The 15023-nt window shown below is 36.5% G+C and overlaps 1 protein-coding gene across 2 annotated transcripts in view; it reads right to left on the reverse strand.

The window, feature by feature from the left end:
• Positions 1-15023, reverse strand: part of pepd (peptidase D) — a 152805-nt gene that overhangs the window by 112010 nt on the left and 25772 nt on the right. For both annotated transcript variants that reach the window (XR_014030587.1, XM_081371953.1), the window contains exons 7-8: positions 14625-14669; positions 9018-9093 (exon numbers count right to left, since the gene is read on the reverse strand). Coding sequence is in view for 1 of the 2 variants with exons in the window: in XM_081371953.1 (XP_081228079.1) it covers positions 9018-9093; positions 14625-14669 (121 nt within the window). In the remaining variant the exon portion in view is untranslated. The remainder of the gene's footprint in view (positions 1-9017; positions 9094-14624; positions 14670-15023) is intronic.

Raw genomic sequence — 15023 nt, forward strand, 5'->3', positions numbered from 1 at the left:
TTTCCTTTTCCTTGACAGAAGTTTGATACTTTTATTCAGCAAGGACGCATTCAATTGATCGAAAGTGACAGAACTGTTACAAAATGTAACAAAAGATTCTATTTCAAATAAATGCTGTTCTTTTGAACTTTCAATTCAACAAAAATCAACATTGATAATAATCATAAATGTTTCTTGAGCATCAAATCATCATATTAGAGTGATTTCTGAAGGATCATGTGACACTGAAGACTGGAGTAATGATGCTGGAAATCCAGCTTTGATCACAGGAAGAAACAGCTATATTAAATTGTAATAATATTTCACAATTTTTACAGTATTTTTGATCAAATAAATGCAGCCTTGGTGAGCAGAAGAGACTTCTTTCAAAAACACTACACTTTTTAGTGTCGTTATCTCCTACATGCCGAGTTTGACACATTCAAATAGAAAATGGTTATTTGAAATTGTAATAATATTTCAGAATATCATAATTTTTACTGTATCATTCTGAGAAAAGAGAGAGCGAGGAGGAGCAAAAAATGACAACTTGTCTCATCTCGCGCTGCATTAAACGCTCAGAGTCTCCAGAGAAAGATCACCTGGATGCGCTGGGAGTTTGGGAATGACGGGAATGAGCGGATCAGGTGTCGAGCGCTGGGCTTTAATGACGTCCCGCGAGAGGATAGACACGCTCATGCTAACTTCTCATAAGTTCTTCCTGTGCTGAATATAAATGACTCATTACGAACATAAAAAGGTCCAGTGTTCTGATGCATCTTGTCAGAAACATTAAGAGGGTTAAAGGCATGTAAAAAAACCCAAAGAAAGCAGGGCACAAGGTCAGAGTTTCTACAAGTGACAAGAAACCCAATGAAATTCATACAGTAAACTAAATCAGGGCTGTGAGCAGAAAGACTAGTGAATTGTTCTAGGCTACAAAACGTGTCTACCAGGAACAATATATTAAAACAGAATGAATTCAATCAGTTAGTAGCAGTATTCGGATGGGATTCGCTTTCTAGATTACTCTAAATGAATTACAATTAAAAAAATCTAATGTAATGCATGCCTATTTTAAAGAGAACATGGGTTTGATTTCAAGGCATAAACCACAGGTGAAATAGTCTAGTTTCAGAAGTAAAAACTCAATACACTTTCTCTATAGTGAAATTGATTTTTAGCAACAACTTATAAAGCTTTAAACACAGGCTTACTGTGAGCTACGTGGTTGTTAATCGATGGTATTTGATTCTGTTGAAGCTGTCAGTCTGCATTATTTCAGCTTAGTTTTAAAATAAACATGTTTATCAGTGGAATTCCTGGCGAAAAACTACATTACCCATGATGCTGTGCAGAAAATTACACCAATCAGAGGTGAATAGAGCTCTAGAGCTCACTCCAGTAAAGCACTGCAAATGTAATCAAGTTGATCTCGCTACGCTCACAAAATACTTCGTTTTATATACCTACACAGTTTTTAATTCTATTATGCTGTCTGCAATGCCTCATGGGATTGTAGTTCTTTAACTCACTAAAGCCGTTTAGTACACAGTCTTGTACCTTTGTATATTTTTATCTGAAAAAAAAAAAAAAAAAAAAACCTTTTTTGGATCAAATCAAAGTTGGTAGTGTTGTGAATCTCTTCGTAGCTAGCTGGTTTGGTTCATGGCTTATAACGCTTTCATTAAGACCTTTTTTAAATCCCTAAGGGAAAAAGGAATGGAAAATACACTTCCAGAACCAGCGCCGCTAAAAAAAAGGGCACACTAATGCACTCTATTTGCTATAATATGCCAGAAAAACAAAATTATGCAAGAAATTAAAGTACGTCTGCATTAAACATGAATTTACTATGTTGACATCCTCCTAAACTAGTCTTGTCTGAATAGAGTTAATGAAACTGCACTATATGTATGGGATAAAATATAAAAATGCTTGATTGAATGAAAAAAAAATGTTATTTGATCATATATAACCATTGCATTTCATGCATCTCTAAACTGATACAGAACATCAAGATGTTAGCTTCTCTTCAGAAATTTACATTATGCATTTTGGCATTTTGCCTTTATTCAGAGCAACTTGCAGTGCATTAAAGCTGAAAATCGAACCATTGACTCTGGCATTATCAGCACCATTCCCTACATGCTCGAAACCACATCTGCATATAGTCCATTATTCATATCTGTAAGGTTAAAGGTCAAATAAATGCTGTCCGCTCTTGTCAGACTCAATTAAACAGTAAAAGCCTCTGGACTGGAGCTGAACTCTTAATCTCCGTTCGCCTCAGCTCTCCTCACCGCAAAGACAAAATCAGCATTTAAGTCGGTCATTTACATTTCAAACTAGTAAAACTTGCTTCTGTAAGCATCACTGACAGACCGCTGCACATTCAGATGGATCTCACGTAACCCGTCAGGAACACCTCACATTTCACACCCAAAAATAAAGACAGTCATGTTTTGCTTAAAGAAACTGGAGCCTATTTTAAGGCCCATTGAGATCCTCAAAAGAAAAATAATGTCCATTTTTAAGTGAAATATGACATTTAGTCAAAGCTCCGGAGAGAGAAAGAGGAGAAAACTCATCCAGAATCTGTTCTGAGATCCTCACTGACATCCTCACCTTGTTAAATCGAGCCGACAAGCATTTTAGACCATGCATGAAAGTAAGAAAGAACACATTAATTTTTCAGACAACCTCTGAAATATTAATTAACAAAATATGTTAATGAAGACTGAAACTGCATAAAAAAAAAATAAAATAAAAAAGACGGCTAACTCCAATCACACCACTTGATTCCTTGGGACTCCTTTCACTTAAAGTGCCCATATTATTCTATTTTAAAGGTTCCTAATTTTGTTTCTGGGGTCTCCTGAAACAGATTTACATTCATCCAAGGACAAAAAACATTTTTTTCATCATATACTGTAATTTCAGCATCAGCTCTTTTCTCTCAATGTCTGAAACACTTCCATCAAAGATTCAGTCTCTCTAAGCTCCGCCTCTCTGAGAGCTGCTCTGCTGTGATTGGTCAGAAAGCAAACGCTCATTATCATATCTGAATCTCCGCTCTTGATCTCAGTGATACGAACAGTGACGATGGCGTGGGTTTTACCGTATCAATCTCAGAAAACAGCGTCTTCTCCACACGAACAACACGAACCAAACTCTTCCAGTCTCAGATACACTACAGTGTTTGAGGGCGGAGCTAAGAGACGCTGCTCAGCCAATCAAGACCACAGGCTGGCATTATGCTGATTAGTTACAAGTGAGAATGGAATTACTGACGACACATCGCTTCAGAATCGCTTCTGTAAGGCTCGCGCTCGATCGGCCCAAAGTCCGGCATCTGACCAGCGCGGTTTTAAATGCAATACATTTCTCTCGTTATTTCATCTGACTCCATAAATGAAAGGTTTTAATAATATCTGTGCATCATTAAATGTGAGCGAATGTTTGACTATTCCTTTTAACTCGGTCGGTTAAGTCGGTTAGAATAATCAAATGTAACAATTTGTTATGTCAGGTAAATGTATCATGCCAATTTCATAATCAATTCAAAGATAATCAATACAAAACATCAAATGCTCTGGAATAAAGAGAAGAGATGCAAACCCAACATTATACATGAAGCTGAGAGTCTAACTCTCTGCCTCACGGGGTAATCTGAAATACAGAAAGGCCCCGACCCAACATTAAGATACATGATGCCAAGCGTTTACTCGTAAGTAAGAGTCACTCTAAGCATCATGGGCCAACTTGAGTTACAAAAAGGCCCCAATCTTCTCGTTGCATTCCATTATATAGACAGACCCTCTTTCACATGGAAACAGCTTCTAACAATGGAAATTTGCATTCAGAGAATACACCTTTTTTGTGGCGGGGGGGGGGGGGGTGCATTTGCCAGGAGACCACCTTCCTTTGTGTGCCAGTTATCCCTAAACTCTTAAAAACCTTATTACCTCTTGTTTTACTTATTTTGAAATGAGACATTTGTACCAGTCGCACTGAGACATTTCAAATGATACCAAAATGTACAATACTCGATGAAAATCATTCACATTAAACTATATATTTTCTTGGGTGAATTCAGGTGATCTGAGCATGAGGGATGAGGGAATGAAATGTAGATTAGGATGACTTGGAGGTCTCGATAGTGCACGAGGAGGAGAACAAATGTTAATTTCCAGAGAGGTCCTCTGTCCTCTCAGGGTCCGGTCGCTCTTCAACCAGACCGTCCGGCGTTTTCTAATTTCTCAATTCTTGCACTTCTTTCTTTTTGTGAGACACAATGCCATTTATCTGCACTTTGATCTGTGAAACTTTGCAGAGCTTTTACATTCACACACTATTACACACTGCATGAAAGGGAATATCCAAAATAGCATAATAGGGGCGATATAATGGTAACGATTAAAGCTTCTATTGATGATTCTTTTAGAGTTTTGAGGAAGAAAGATCTCTGGAAACGTGTTTCCCTCCACATCAGCACACGAATAGAGCCGATCCACAACCATTAGCGAAACTGAAGGTCATAAAAAATGGAAGCGATTCTAAATAAAAAATAGATTTAGATTCTCAACCCTCGTCTAAACTCTTGGTTTCTCGTGGCCGTACAGTGAACTCTTCCATATCCCTCGTTCCTCATTTCGCCATTCAAAAAACAATTTGTTTCCATTGTGGCCGTGACTCATGTCCCTCTTAACCTGAATATCCAGTAATAAAGGAAGACGAGAGGTTACAGGCGTGAGATGTTTGTCTATATCAGCTCTGGCTCACACTGGCACTTATGAAGACCTATGTGTGTTAATATGTGCCGAGGCCTTCGCTGCTGGAAACGAGAGCTCAAAGGAGCCGCAAAACCGGTCCTCGAGACCTTCAACCGAGGATCGACCCGGTCCGCCAAGGCCATTCTCCATTTGATGAGGTGCTGAGGTTATTTTCTTCAGATAATGCAAGGACAAGCGTTCACTGCGCTTCTACAATGCCGTCTACACACGTGGCTGAATCCTGAACACTAATGATGGAGATGGAAATCTTTTTCAACAGTGTTCGAGGAAGAGGTCACCCAAAAATGAAAATTGTCATGATTTACTCATGCTCACGTCGATCGAGACCTGTATGATTTATTTATTTGTTTGGTTATAAAAGAGGAATTCTGAAAATTCAGTCAAGCTCCAAAAAAGGACATAAACGCATAATTAACGTATGAAAAAACTGTCCATGCACTGTAAAAAAATATAGATTATTGGAGTGTTTTACAAGAGAATACTATTTCAGTTTATGTGAAAAAAAAAATCAAGTTTATTTCAATGTGTTCATTTGTGAAATTTATTAAAGATTTTACTTAAAGTTTTTATGTATAATGCATTATAAAGGTATTCAGAATGTGCGTTATAATGCATTTTTTATATCTGCATAAATAACTGATAAATGCATTGTAATATTTGCAGATTCATTCATTGCTACATCTGAGATTGGTTGTTTGTCATGTTTCATAGGTGTAACAATGAATAGATAAGTATTATAATGCATTATAATGGCTAACAGTTATTCATGAGATCATACAATGCATTATAAGGCAAACACTTTTATAATGCATTATATACAACGCCTTAAAGTAAAGTGTAACCAGAAGTAAAGCCTTTATCTATAATGCATTAGAAAGTTATTCATAATGTACATTAGAATGCATTATATCTTTTCATAAATAATTGTAATCAAAGATAAAATGCATTATAAAATTTGCATTGGTTGTTTCTCATGCGTTTTAATGTATTAAACTTTCTAAAGGCCTAACATAAGTATTATAATGTAAACTATTTACAATTATTCATGAGACTATTATAAGGTGCATTACAAGCCATGATCAATGCATTGAAAATACTTTTATAATGCATTACATATAAAGGCGTAAAGAGTTACCCATTTTTTAGTGTATTTTTAGTGTAAGTTTAAATGAAGTAAATAATGACAGAAGTATAATTTATGAGTGATCTATTCCATTAAGAACAATCTGAGTCGTGTTGTGTGGAAATCTCTCAATAACTGCGACATGAATCGATGTTCAGAAACCCTCATGATGTAACGATCAATGTTAAAGCCAGCCGTTACTATGATAAATATGATCTTAGCTTAAACACACAGTATTAATTCATGTACAAACCACAGACTGGCCCATTAATATCCAACACTCTTAAAAAGGCTTTTTATTCATTACTGGATATCAGGAACTTATTCTGCCACGAAGCAGCACCATCAATCTCGGGTTATTAAATTATTTTGAGTCTCTCAGAGTTTTATCCACGTCGGCCGCTCGACTGCCGTACATTTGAAACGTCATGTTCCCTTAATAAATACCGCCTAACAGCGCATATATCAGGAGTCGGCATTCATCTGGAAGCGGAGCGGAGTAATATACATTATGAGAGCGGCGTGCGCTGCATGATTAATGACACAGATCTACACTTTAGACTATGTTAGAAAGTAATTTACAAGAGCAAATTGTGCCCTGATTGCATTATTTGTTTGTTTGTATTGTTTTAGCATCTGATTCAATAAGGAACTGTTAGGTAAACTACACTGCTAAAAAATATCTTTTTGGTTTGAATAAACTAAACTTAATTTAACTTAACTAAACATAATTTGTCTAAATGATTTGTCCATTGTATTTGAATTGGCTCAGCTTTTGGGAAGCAAGTAAAACTCAAAACAACCCATGGAAAAAATTAACTAAATATAATGAAGTGATATTTTGTACAGTGTAGATGGAATGGGTCTTCTGGATGCAAGTTTTGCAGTGATAAGTTACACTGCAAAACTGATTTTCTTACTTTTACTCACATTTTATCTTGCTTTTCAGTACAAATTAGGGATGCAATGATATGAACATTTTGACCGATATTGATAATTCTTTATATTTGAAAGCCGATAATCGATATATTGGCCGATAAATCTAAATCAAAATTTTCATATACTGAGAGCCTGATTACAAAAACAAAAGTCTAACCATTCAAATTCCCAACACACAATTATAAGGTTCTCATTATAATTTTATGCAGCCGATATGACAGACTTGTGCTGTACGTTGTACTGAACTGTATTCTACATTATTGAAGTGATTTCAATCATATTTCAAGCAATTCAAAACCATCATGTTGATCAGCGTGCATCTGAAGTGTCTCAGCTGAAGGAAATAATCCATTATTTATCGTCTTTAATATATATCGGCCAGATTTTCTTAACAATAACATTGAAAATGAACATTTATCGGCCGATACCAGTATAGCGGCTGATATATTGTTAATGGCATGCCTAATACAAATACATACAAATTCTTAAAATCAAGATACATTTACTTGACAAGCAAAATTACTTATTATTATGATATTAAGTCTTGTTTTCTGAAAAACACATCAAAATTAAGTAGTGGTGTCAACAATAATCGATTCGGCGATGCATCGCAATGCTGATGAAAAGTTTGCCTTGTGTGCAGTAGAATTTTGATGCATCGCAATGCATCGTAGAATCGAATTGAATCGAATCGTGAGGGCAGTGCCAATGCACACCCCTAAAATTAAGTGAGTTTGTGCTTAAAACATGAACAACTATCAGCCAATGGGGACAGAAAAATAATCTTAATTCAAAGGGAAACCAAGAATATGTTTCCATGTTCCCATGACAACGCAGCACGGTGTCCATCAGCTGAATATCTGTTCTTACGACAGAAATGTAATGCTCTTAACATAACGGTTGCAAATAAATATATTATTTTTTACAAAAAAGCTTTTAAAATATGCGTTATATATCTGTGTGTGAGCTTCTCAACTTTAAAACTTCAGACCCTACATTACCTAACATTTCCTATGAAACTTTTCTTTATGAAAATTTAAACATAACATGAAAAAATGATTCATATCTTCCCCTCCTGTTCTTTTTCCTCAATCTTTTTTATTTATTTTAGTTTTCAGCTCATTGTTCTTTTCTCATTTGTATTCTGATGACATTGAACTTATTGTTAATACATTTGTATACAAGTTGTATGTCATAAAAATGTCATCTCTGTATGTTTTGCAACAACAACAACAGAAAAAAGTTAAAAGAAATACAATAAAATAAAGTAGACTTGTGAGCTGTAAGCACGTCCCAGCCGGGTTCGTCACTTGTTGTGAGTATTTGCAGCACACGTGTGTGAAACTGATGAAGATGTTTTCTTAATTTGTGGGTGTTTTTTTTCCATTTGCATGTTTTTATTTTTCTATTTGCATGTGCTTTCTTCAGTTGCAGCATGTTGAGCTCTCTCGGCCACCGTAGAAATAATATATTCAGTCATTTTGCTTCTCAAGTAAATATATCTTGATTTAAGAAGTGGATTAAAAACACTCCAAACTACAATAATCAATAGTTGGTTTACCTTATTTTTACATTTTGAGTGTAAACAAAACATGTTAATTGATGTGCATTGTCCCTTTTAAATAAACAATAATAATAATTAAAAAAAGAATGTTTAGATATTTGTAATAGAAAACAAGAAAATATATTTTTTTACAGTTTATAAAGCTCTGCTCCTCATTTGACCATTTCATGAATTACTGCCATCATGATAAACATGAAATGCACACAATTATCTACTTTATTAATCTTCCATTTACTGTATAGTGAAGAATTAATGAAATATCAACTGTTTAGCATTCTGGTATTGCCTTGTCTCAGTGAAGGATAAATGCAACGCTGGCCTAGATAGTGATCAAACGAGGTTAAGATTTTGGATGCTTCACATCAAGAGTTTACTACACACAACACACTAGACTATTCACTGTAAAACACTGCTGCGCTTCCCAAAACATCAAACGCACAAGGAGATCATAGAAGGCTTATGATGCTACCAATCATCTAAAGTCTGCTTAACTTTGAAAAATAAGTTTATATACTTTTTTTAGCATGCATTTAGGGCATGTAAAGCTCAAGAACACCCTAACGCATTAATAAAACTGCAGTGAGGTTTGTGGAAGTGAAACACACAGATGTTTTACCTCTTTGTGGGCTTCGCTGGAGATGCGGTTGGTGTAGCGCAGGACTTCCAGCTCCATGTCCGTCTTTAGCAGACGACTACAGACACATAGAGACAGAGAGGAGCAGAATATATTAATGTGCATATGAAGATATAACATATAAAAGCAATAAGAGGCTGTACGTTACAGTTCTACAACTTAAAAACTGGTGGACACCTTTAATACAATAATGCAGAGTTCAACAGATGCGTTCACACTACTTTTCAAAGTTTGGGGTTGGTAAAACTCACCAAGGCTGCATTTATTTGATCTATATTTGATTTATTTGAAAAATATATATATATTATTACCATTTAATATTTATGGTATGTTTTCTATGTGAATATATAGTAAAGTGTGATTTGAAAATGGGTCTTCTGGATGCAATTTGAGGTCATATGTAAGATACGTTACAATGCAAAAATGATTTTCTTACTTTTACTCACATTTTATCTTGCTTTTCAGTACAAACTAGATGTACCGCAGGGCGGTACAAAATATGACCGCCGCTCAGGCCTGCACTGGCTTTCCACAAAAATAAATTTGGCTGTATTGCGTGTTTATGTATATACCTAAAAAAAGTAGTAGTATGTGCATGTCTGTGTGTATGTGTGTGTGTTTGTGTATGTGTGTGTCTGTGTGTGTGTGTGTCTGTGCGTGTATGTGTGCTTGCGTACATGTGTGTGCGCGTGTGTGTTTGTGTGTGTGTGTGTCTGTGCATGTGGATTTGTATGTGTGTGTATGGGTGTGTGTCTGTGCGTGTGGATGTCAGTGTGTGTGCATGCTTGCGTTTCTTTGTATTCCTGCATGTGTGTGTGTGACAGTATCATCCTAAACGAGCAACCCTTCGCTCAACAGCACCATCTACAGGCCGATGAGTGTACAGTCACTAAATGTGCACGTAAATGAATTTATTTTATACCCCCCCATGGATGAAATTCTACGAAACTTAGCATACCCCCAGAGGATGTCAAGTTAATCATACACATGAAATATGGTGCAGTTCTGAACATCTCCACTGAAGATAGGGGCGATTAAAGCAGAATAATATTGCATTTTCATTTTTTATGGGAGTGGCGTAAATCACAAATGAGTGATTATGGGCTAGGTTGATGTGGGCCCTTAAGACCAACATACCATAAAATTTCTTCATCCTCGCTCGGTGCCACGGTTCAAGTAGTTATGTAGGAAAAACTGTATTTTTGGGGTTTGGGGGGGCCCAGCTCGGGGGGGGGAGTGAACCAAACGAAATTTTTCCGTAAAAGTCTAGTGGGGCTACATGCCCACCAAATTTCATGTTCCCCGGTGTTTCGGTGTCCCTGGTATCGTTGACGGAAAATTCAGTAGATGACAAAAAAAAAAAAAAAAAAAACTTTGACAATCCCTATATGACCGCTTTCGCTAGCTACGCTCATAGACATGTATAGAAAGGCTAGATGGCTCAAGGCGGAGTCAGCTGTGTCGTCACTTGGCGGCCATCTTAGGTCAGGAGACTGCGCTGCTGCTCCCTGCTGCTGTGGACGGAAGGTGAGTGACATACGCCAACTAAAATGCTCGTAACTTGCTGAAATCTGGACGGATTTACAAACGGTTTGGTTTCTTACAAACGTTATTAACGTGGCTATAATTCTGAATGCTTAAACATTTTGAACATAATTATTCATATGTATGCAGTATAATAGCTACATCTCTGACGTTTATAACAAACCAAACCGTTTGAAAAACGGTTGAAAATTGAGCAAGTTATGGTTATTTAAAAGTACATGCACCATGTTATGAGTGAGCGAGCATCCTGTCGTAAGATGGCCGCCGTGTGCGGATGTCGAGCTCCATTGGCCAGCAGCGCGGACGAGACATCTAGCCTTTATATGATATCTATGGCTACGCTAGCGGCGGTCATAATTAGGGCTGCACTGATATGAAAATTGACAGATATCGATAATTCTTTATATTTGAAAGCCGATAACCGATATACTGGCCGATAAATCTAAATCAAAATTTTCAAATAATTTTTGAGAGCCTGATTACAAAAACAAAAGTCTAACCATTAAAAGTCCCAACACACAATTATAATTTTCTCATTATAGTTTTATGCATTTAATATTTATGGTATGTTTTCTATGTGAATATATAGTAAAGTGTGATTTATTCCTGTGATCAAAGTGTCACATGATCCTTCAAAAATCCCTCTAATATGATGATTTGCTGCTCAAGAATCATTTATGATTATTATCAGTGTTGAAAACGGTTCATATTTTTGTGGAAACCGAGATTTACTTTGTTTTTCAGGATTCTTTGATGAATAGAGAGTTCAATAGAACAGCATTAATTTGAAATAGAATCTTTTGTAACATTATAAACAAGCATTTAACATCTCATTTGATCTTTTTAAATGTGTCCTTGTTGAATAATAGTATCAATTTCTTCAAAATCTCGCTGGCCTCAAACTTTTGAATGGTAGTGTGTGTCACGCATGTACACAGGCTCATCCGGATCAGAAAGTTTAATGAAGAACTGAACATCTCTGATAAACTTTCAGTCCTAAACTCAGCGGGACTGACGTCAGGGAAATCAGCACTTCGTCTCTCGTTTGAGTGTTTACTTCACCTCCTCTGTCTATTCCTGTCGAGCGTCTTCGTTTGTGTCTTAATGATGCCGTCTGCATTACTGAAGTATCTTGACATCACCTCCTATGACTCAGTGTGAATGTGCCAACTTACTAATAACACGTCTAAATATAACACTACACACACACACACACACACACACACACACACACACACACACACACACCGAGAGTGGTAACCCATGGTTACGATCAGCCATGTGATTTTTATCAGCATCTCTATTCCAGAGCACTGAACGTTTAACACATGGATCACGGGATCACATTCATCAGGAATTATACAGTAAATATGGGGTTTGTTAAACAGAATGAGGACTGATGTTAAACACATTTATTCGTCTGATTTGACAACTCGTGTTGTTTGTGTGAGTGCCTTGATCAGTCAATATTGACACTGTTTATTTTTTAATGCATGTTCCTGGTCCTTGAATAATTCATCAGTGCAAGTTATTTGAAAGAAATATAATTTTATCTTAGTTTTTCAGTTTCTCAGTTCAGATATATCTGCATATAGCAGAAGTACACCAGATTTCAGAAGCAAAACAGGCTGTGTATGCAGTTTTACTGCAGTGTGTCTTTCAACCACTATTTTTGACAGAAACCAGCTTTTCTAAAAGCACTTACAGACGTACTAACGTTAACGTTATTGATCAATAATTCAGTCATATTAGTAAATAATGTTTGTTTCAGAAAATAAAGGGTATTTACTTTGCTCACCAAATTTAGAACAAAAAGTGTCTTTCATCCACAAATTATGATGGAAACCAGATTTTTTCTAAAGCACTGATCACATACTTTATGCAAATCTATCAATAATTCACCATCTATATCAGTAAATAATTGTTTTGGAGAATAAAGGATATTTACTTCAGAAAGGTGTCAGCCTAGGGTGTTTTCTGGTCTCAGTCGGACACAAAGCTGGTTTATTTTGCCCTGTCGACCAGCTCAAAAGCTTTAGGACAAGATGACCATCTTAGGCTGTTTATCCAATGATGTAAACATCGTTCATAGTGAAGCAAACGGCAAATTCTCTCTGGAAATCTTTTGGGTGATAAGTGAAGGTGAGGAAGAGAGGGAAGCAACAAAGTTAGCAGGCGACCGCAATGAGCCGCTTTCCAGCGAGTAATAGAGGAGGAAAGCTAATGCACACGACAGCGAGAGAAGCACGAAGACCATTACACAGGCCTTACAGACCTGCCGAAGAGAGAGAGAGAGAGAGAGAGAGAGAGAGAGAGAGAGAGAGAGAGAGAGAGAGAGAGAGAGAGAGAGAGAACGAGAGAGTGATTGACGGCACATTGTTAGTGATGTGGTCGAGCGGCGTGAGAGTGAAGAGCTCTCGGTCATGACAGTCTCGTTCTGAAGCGTTTCACAAGCCTCTCAATAAAGAGCATTTTGTTTGAATTCCATTTGTTGAATATTTGTTTGATGGGAACCAGCTTTTCTAAACGCACTGACCACAGACTGACTAACTCATGGAAATATATCAATAATTCACCAGACATATAAGTAAATGTTTTTTTTTCGGAAAATAAAGGGCATTTACTTTTTTACTTGATTGATTGAAATTAGAAGTTTAGTTGATAAGATTTGCATTTACTGCATTTACTGTAAAACAGTGAAATATTATTACAATTTAAAGGGGTGGTTGATTATGATTTCACTTTTCTAACTTTAGTTAGTGTGTAATGTTGCTGTTTGAGCTTAAACAACATCTGCAAAGTTACAACGCTCAACGCTCAAAGCAAAGGGAGATATTTGCTTTTACAGAAATAGTTTTTTAAGGACTACAACAAACGGCTGGTAGAGACTACACCACATTCCTCCAGGGTTAGTGACATCACCAACCCTAGAATTTACATAAACCCCGCCCCCTGAACACGATTTATAGATTATCATGACAGAATATGCTAATCAATGACTAGAAGATAACTACACATCAGCTTCATAAATTCATCAACTAACCATTCAGAAATGTTGTCACTTCTTCTTGAGTCTCTCCATATTTCTGACTTCGGTTTGAACATAAAAGGCTAAAAGTTTTTGACATGTTCAGTGCATGTGTGTTTGATGTAAAAGAACACAAGCTGTTGAAGCTCCGCCCCCTGTGCCGGGAGCAGCAGCTCATTTGCATTTAAAGGAACACACACAAAACGGTGTGTTTTTGCTCACCCTCAAAAAGCGACAATTTTAACATGCTATATAAAAATATCTGTGGGGTATTTTGAGCTAAAACTTCACACACACACTCTGGGGACATCAGAGACTTATCTTACATCTTGTGAAAAGGGCATTATATGACCCCTTTAATAAAACTGTTTTCTGTTTGGATCTACTTAATGTAATTTATTCCTATTTTCTAATATGATGATTTGATGCTCAAGAAACAATTATGATTATTATCAGTGTTGGAAACAGTCGTGCTGCTAAACAAAAAGTGTGTTTTTGATGGAAACCAGCTCTTTTCTAAACCCCTGATCAAATCTATCAATAATTCACCACCTATATCAGTAAACAATTAGTTGAATATCAATTCTCCCGACAGAAATTCACCTTATATGAAGATTAATATAATGAAGCAATCCGCTTTCAATAGTGTCTGAATGCTTAATGATGCTCTGTTAATTAAATACAAGAGTGATTAAACAAGCTTTCTCAAACACATTATGAAACAAACTTAAGATGCAATGACAAGCAAAACACAAAAAGATGAAACAAACTTCACCAGTAATGAAGCGCCAGTAATTGCCCTCTAGTTTATCTTTCATCGGTGATCAAACGTTTGCTAATTGGAGTTACTGACAAACTTGCTTTGATTTTGTTAATTGGACTTTAGTAACGAGCGCAGGTTTTGTGCTTTAGTTATTAAGACATCAATCATGCATTGGCTGCAGAACAAACGTCTAAATCGTGTGAAACATACAGTGTTAAACGGATCAAATGTGTGTGATATAAATGACACTCACCACTCCACAATCACAGGGTGCAGCAGGGAATTATTCACCCGAAACCTGGAATAACATCAAAACAACATGAAAATATGTCTTCATTTCCAACACAGCATTTATTAGTTTAAAGTCTCCCTGTAGTCAATCACCGTATCCCTTAAAACTCATCTTTGATCTCCAAAATTACATATTTAAGAGTTTTTTACTTGAAAAAAAATGTTCATGTCTTAAAATAGCTTGAATGTAACTCGACACCCTCGCCTCATTTAGAATGCGTGGTTCTATGAATATGCAAATGAGCCCCGCCTCCACTCACTCACTCAGCTCAGAGATCCACTGGTTGACGATCACACGTTGATCTGATTGGTTACAAGGTAGTTTGTGACGTCAGAAACACCAGCGATTTCAAAGCGTGTT

This window comes from Scardinius erythrophthalmus (genome assembly GCF_964197995.2).
Source record: "Scardinius erythrophthalmus genome assembly, chromosome: 8".
Taxonomy (NCBI): domain Eukaryota; kingdom Metazoa; phylum Chordata; class Actinopteri; order Cypriniformes; family Leuciscidae; genus Scardinius; species Scardinius erythrophthalmus.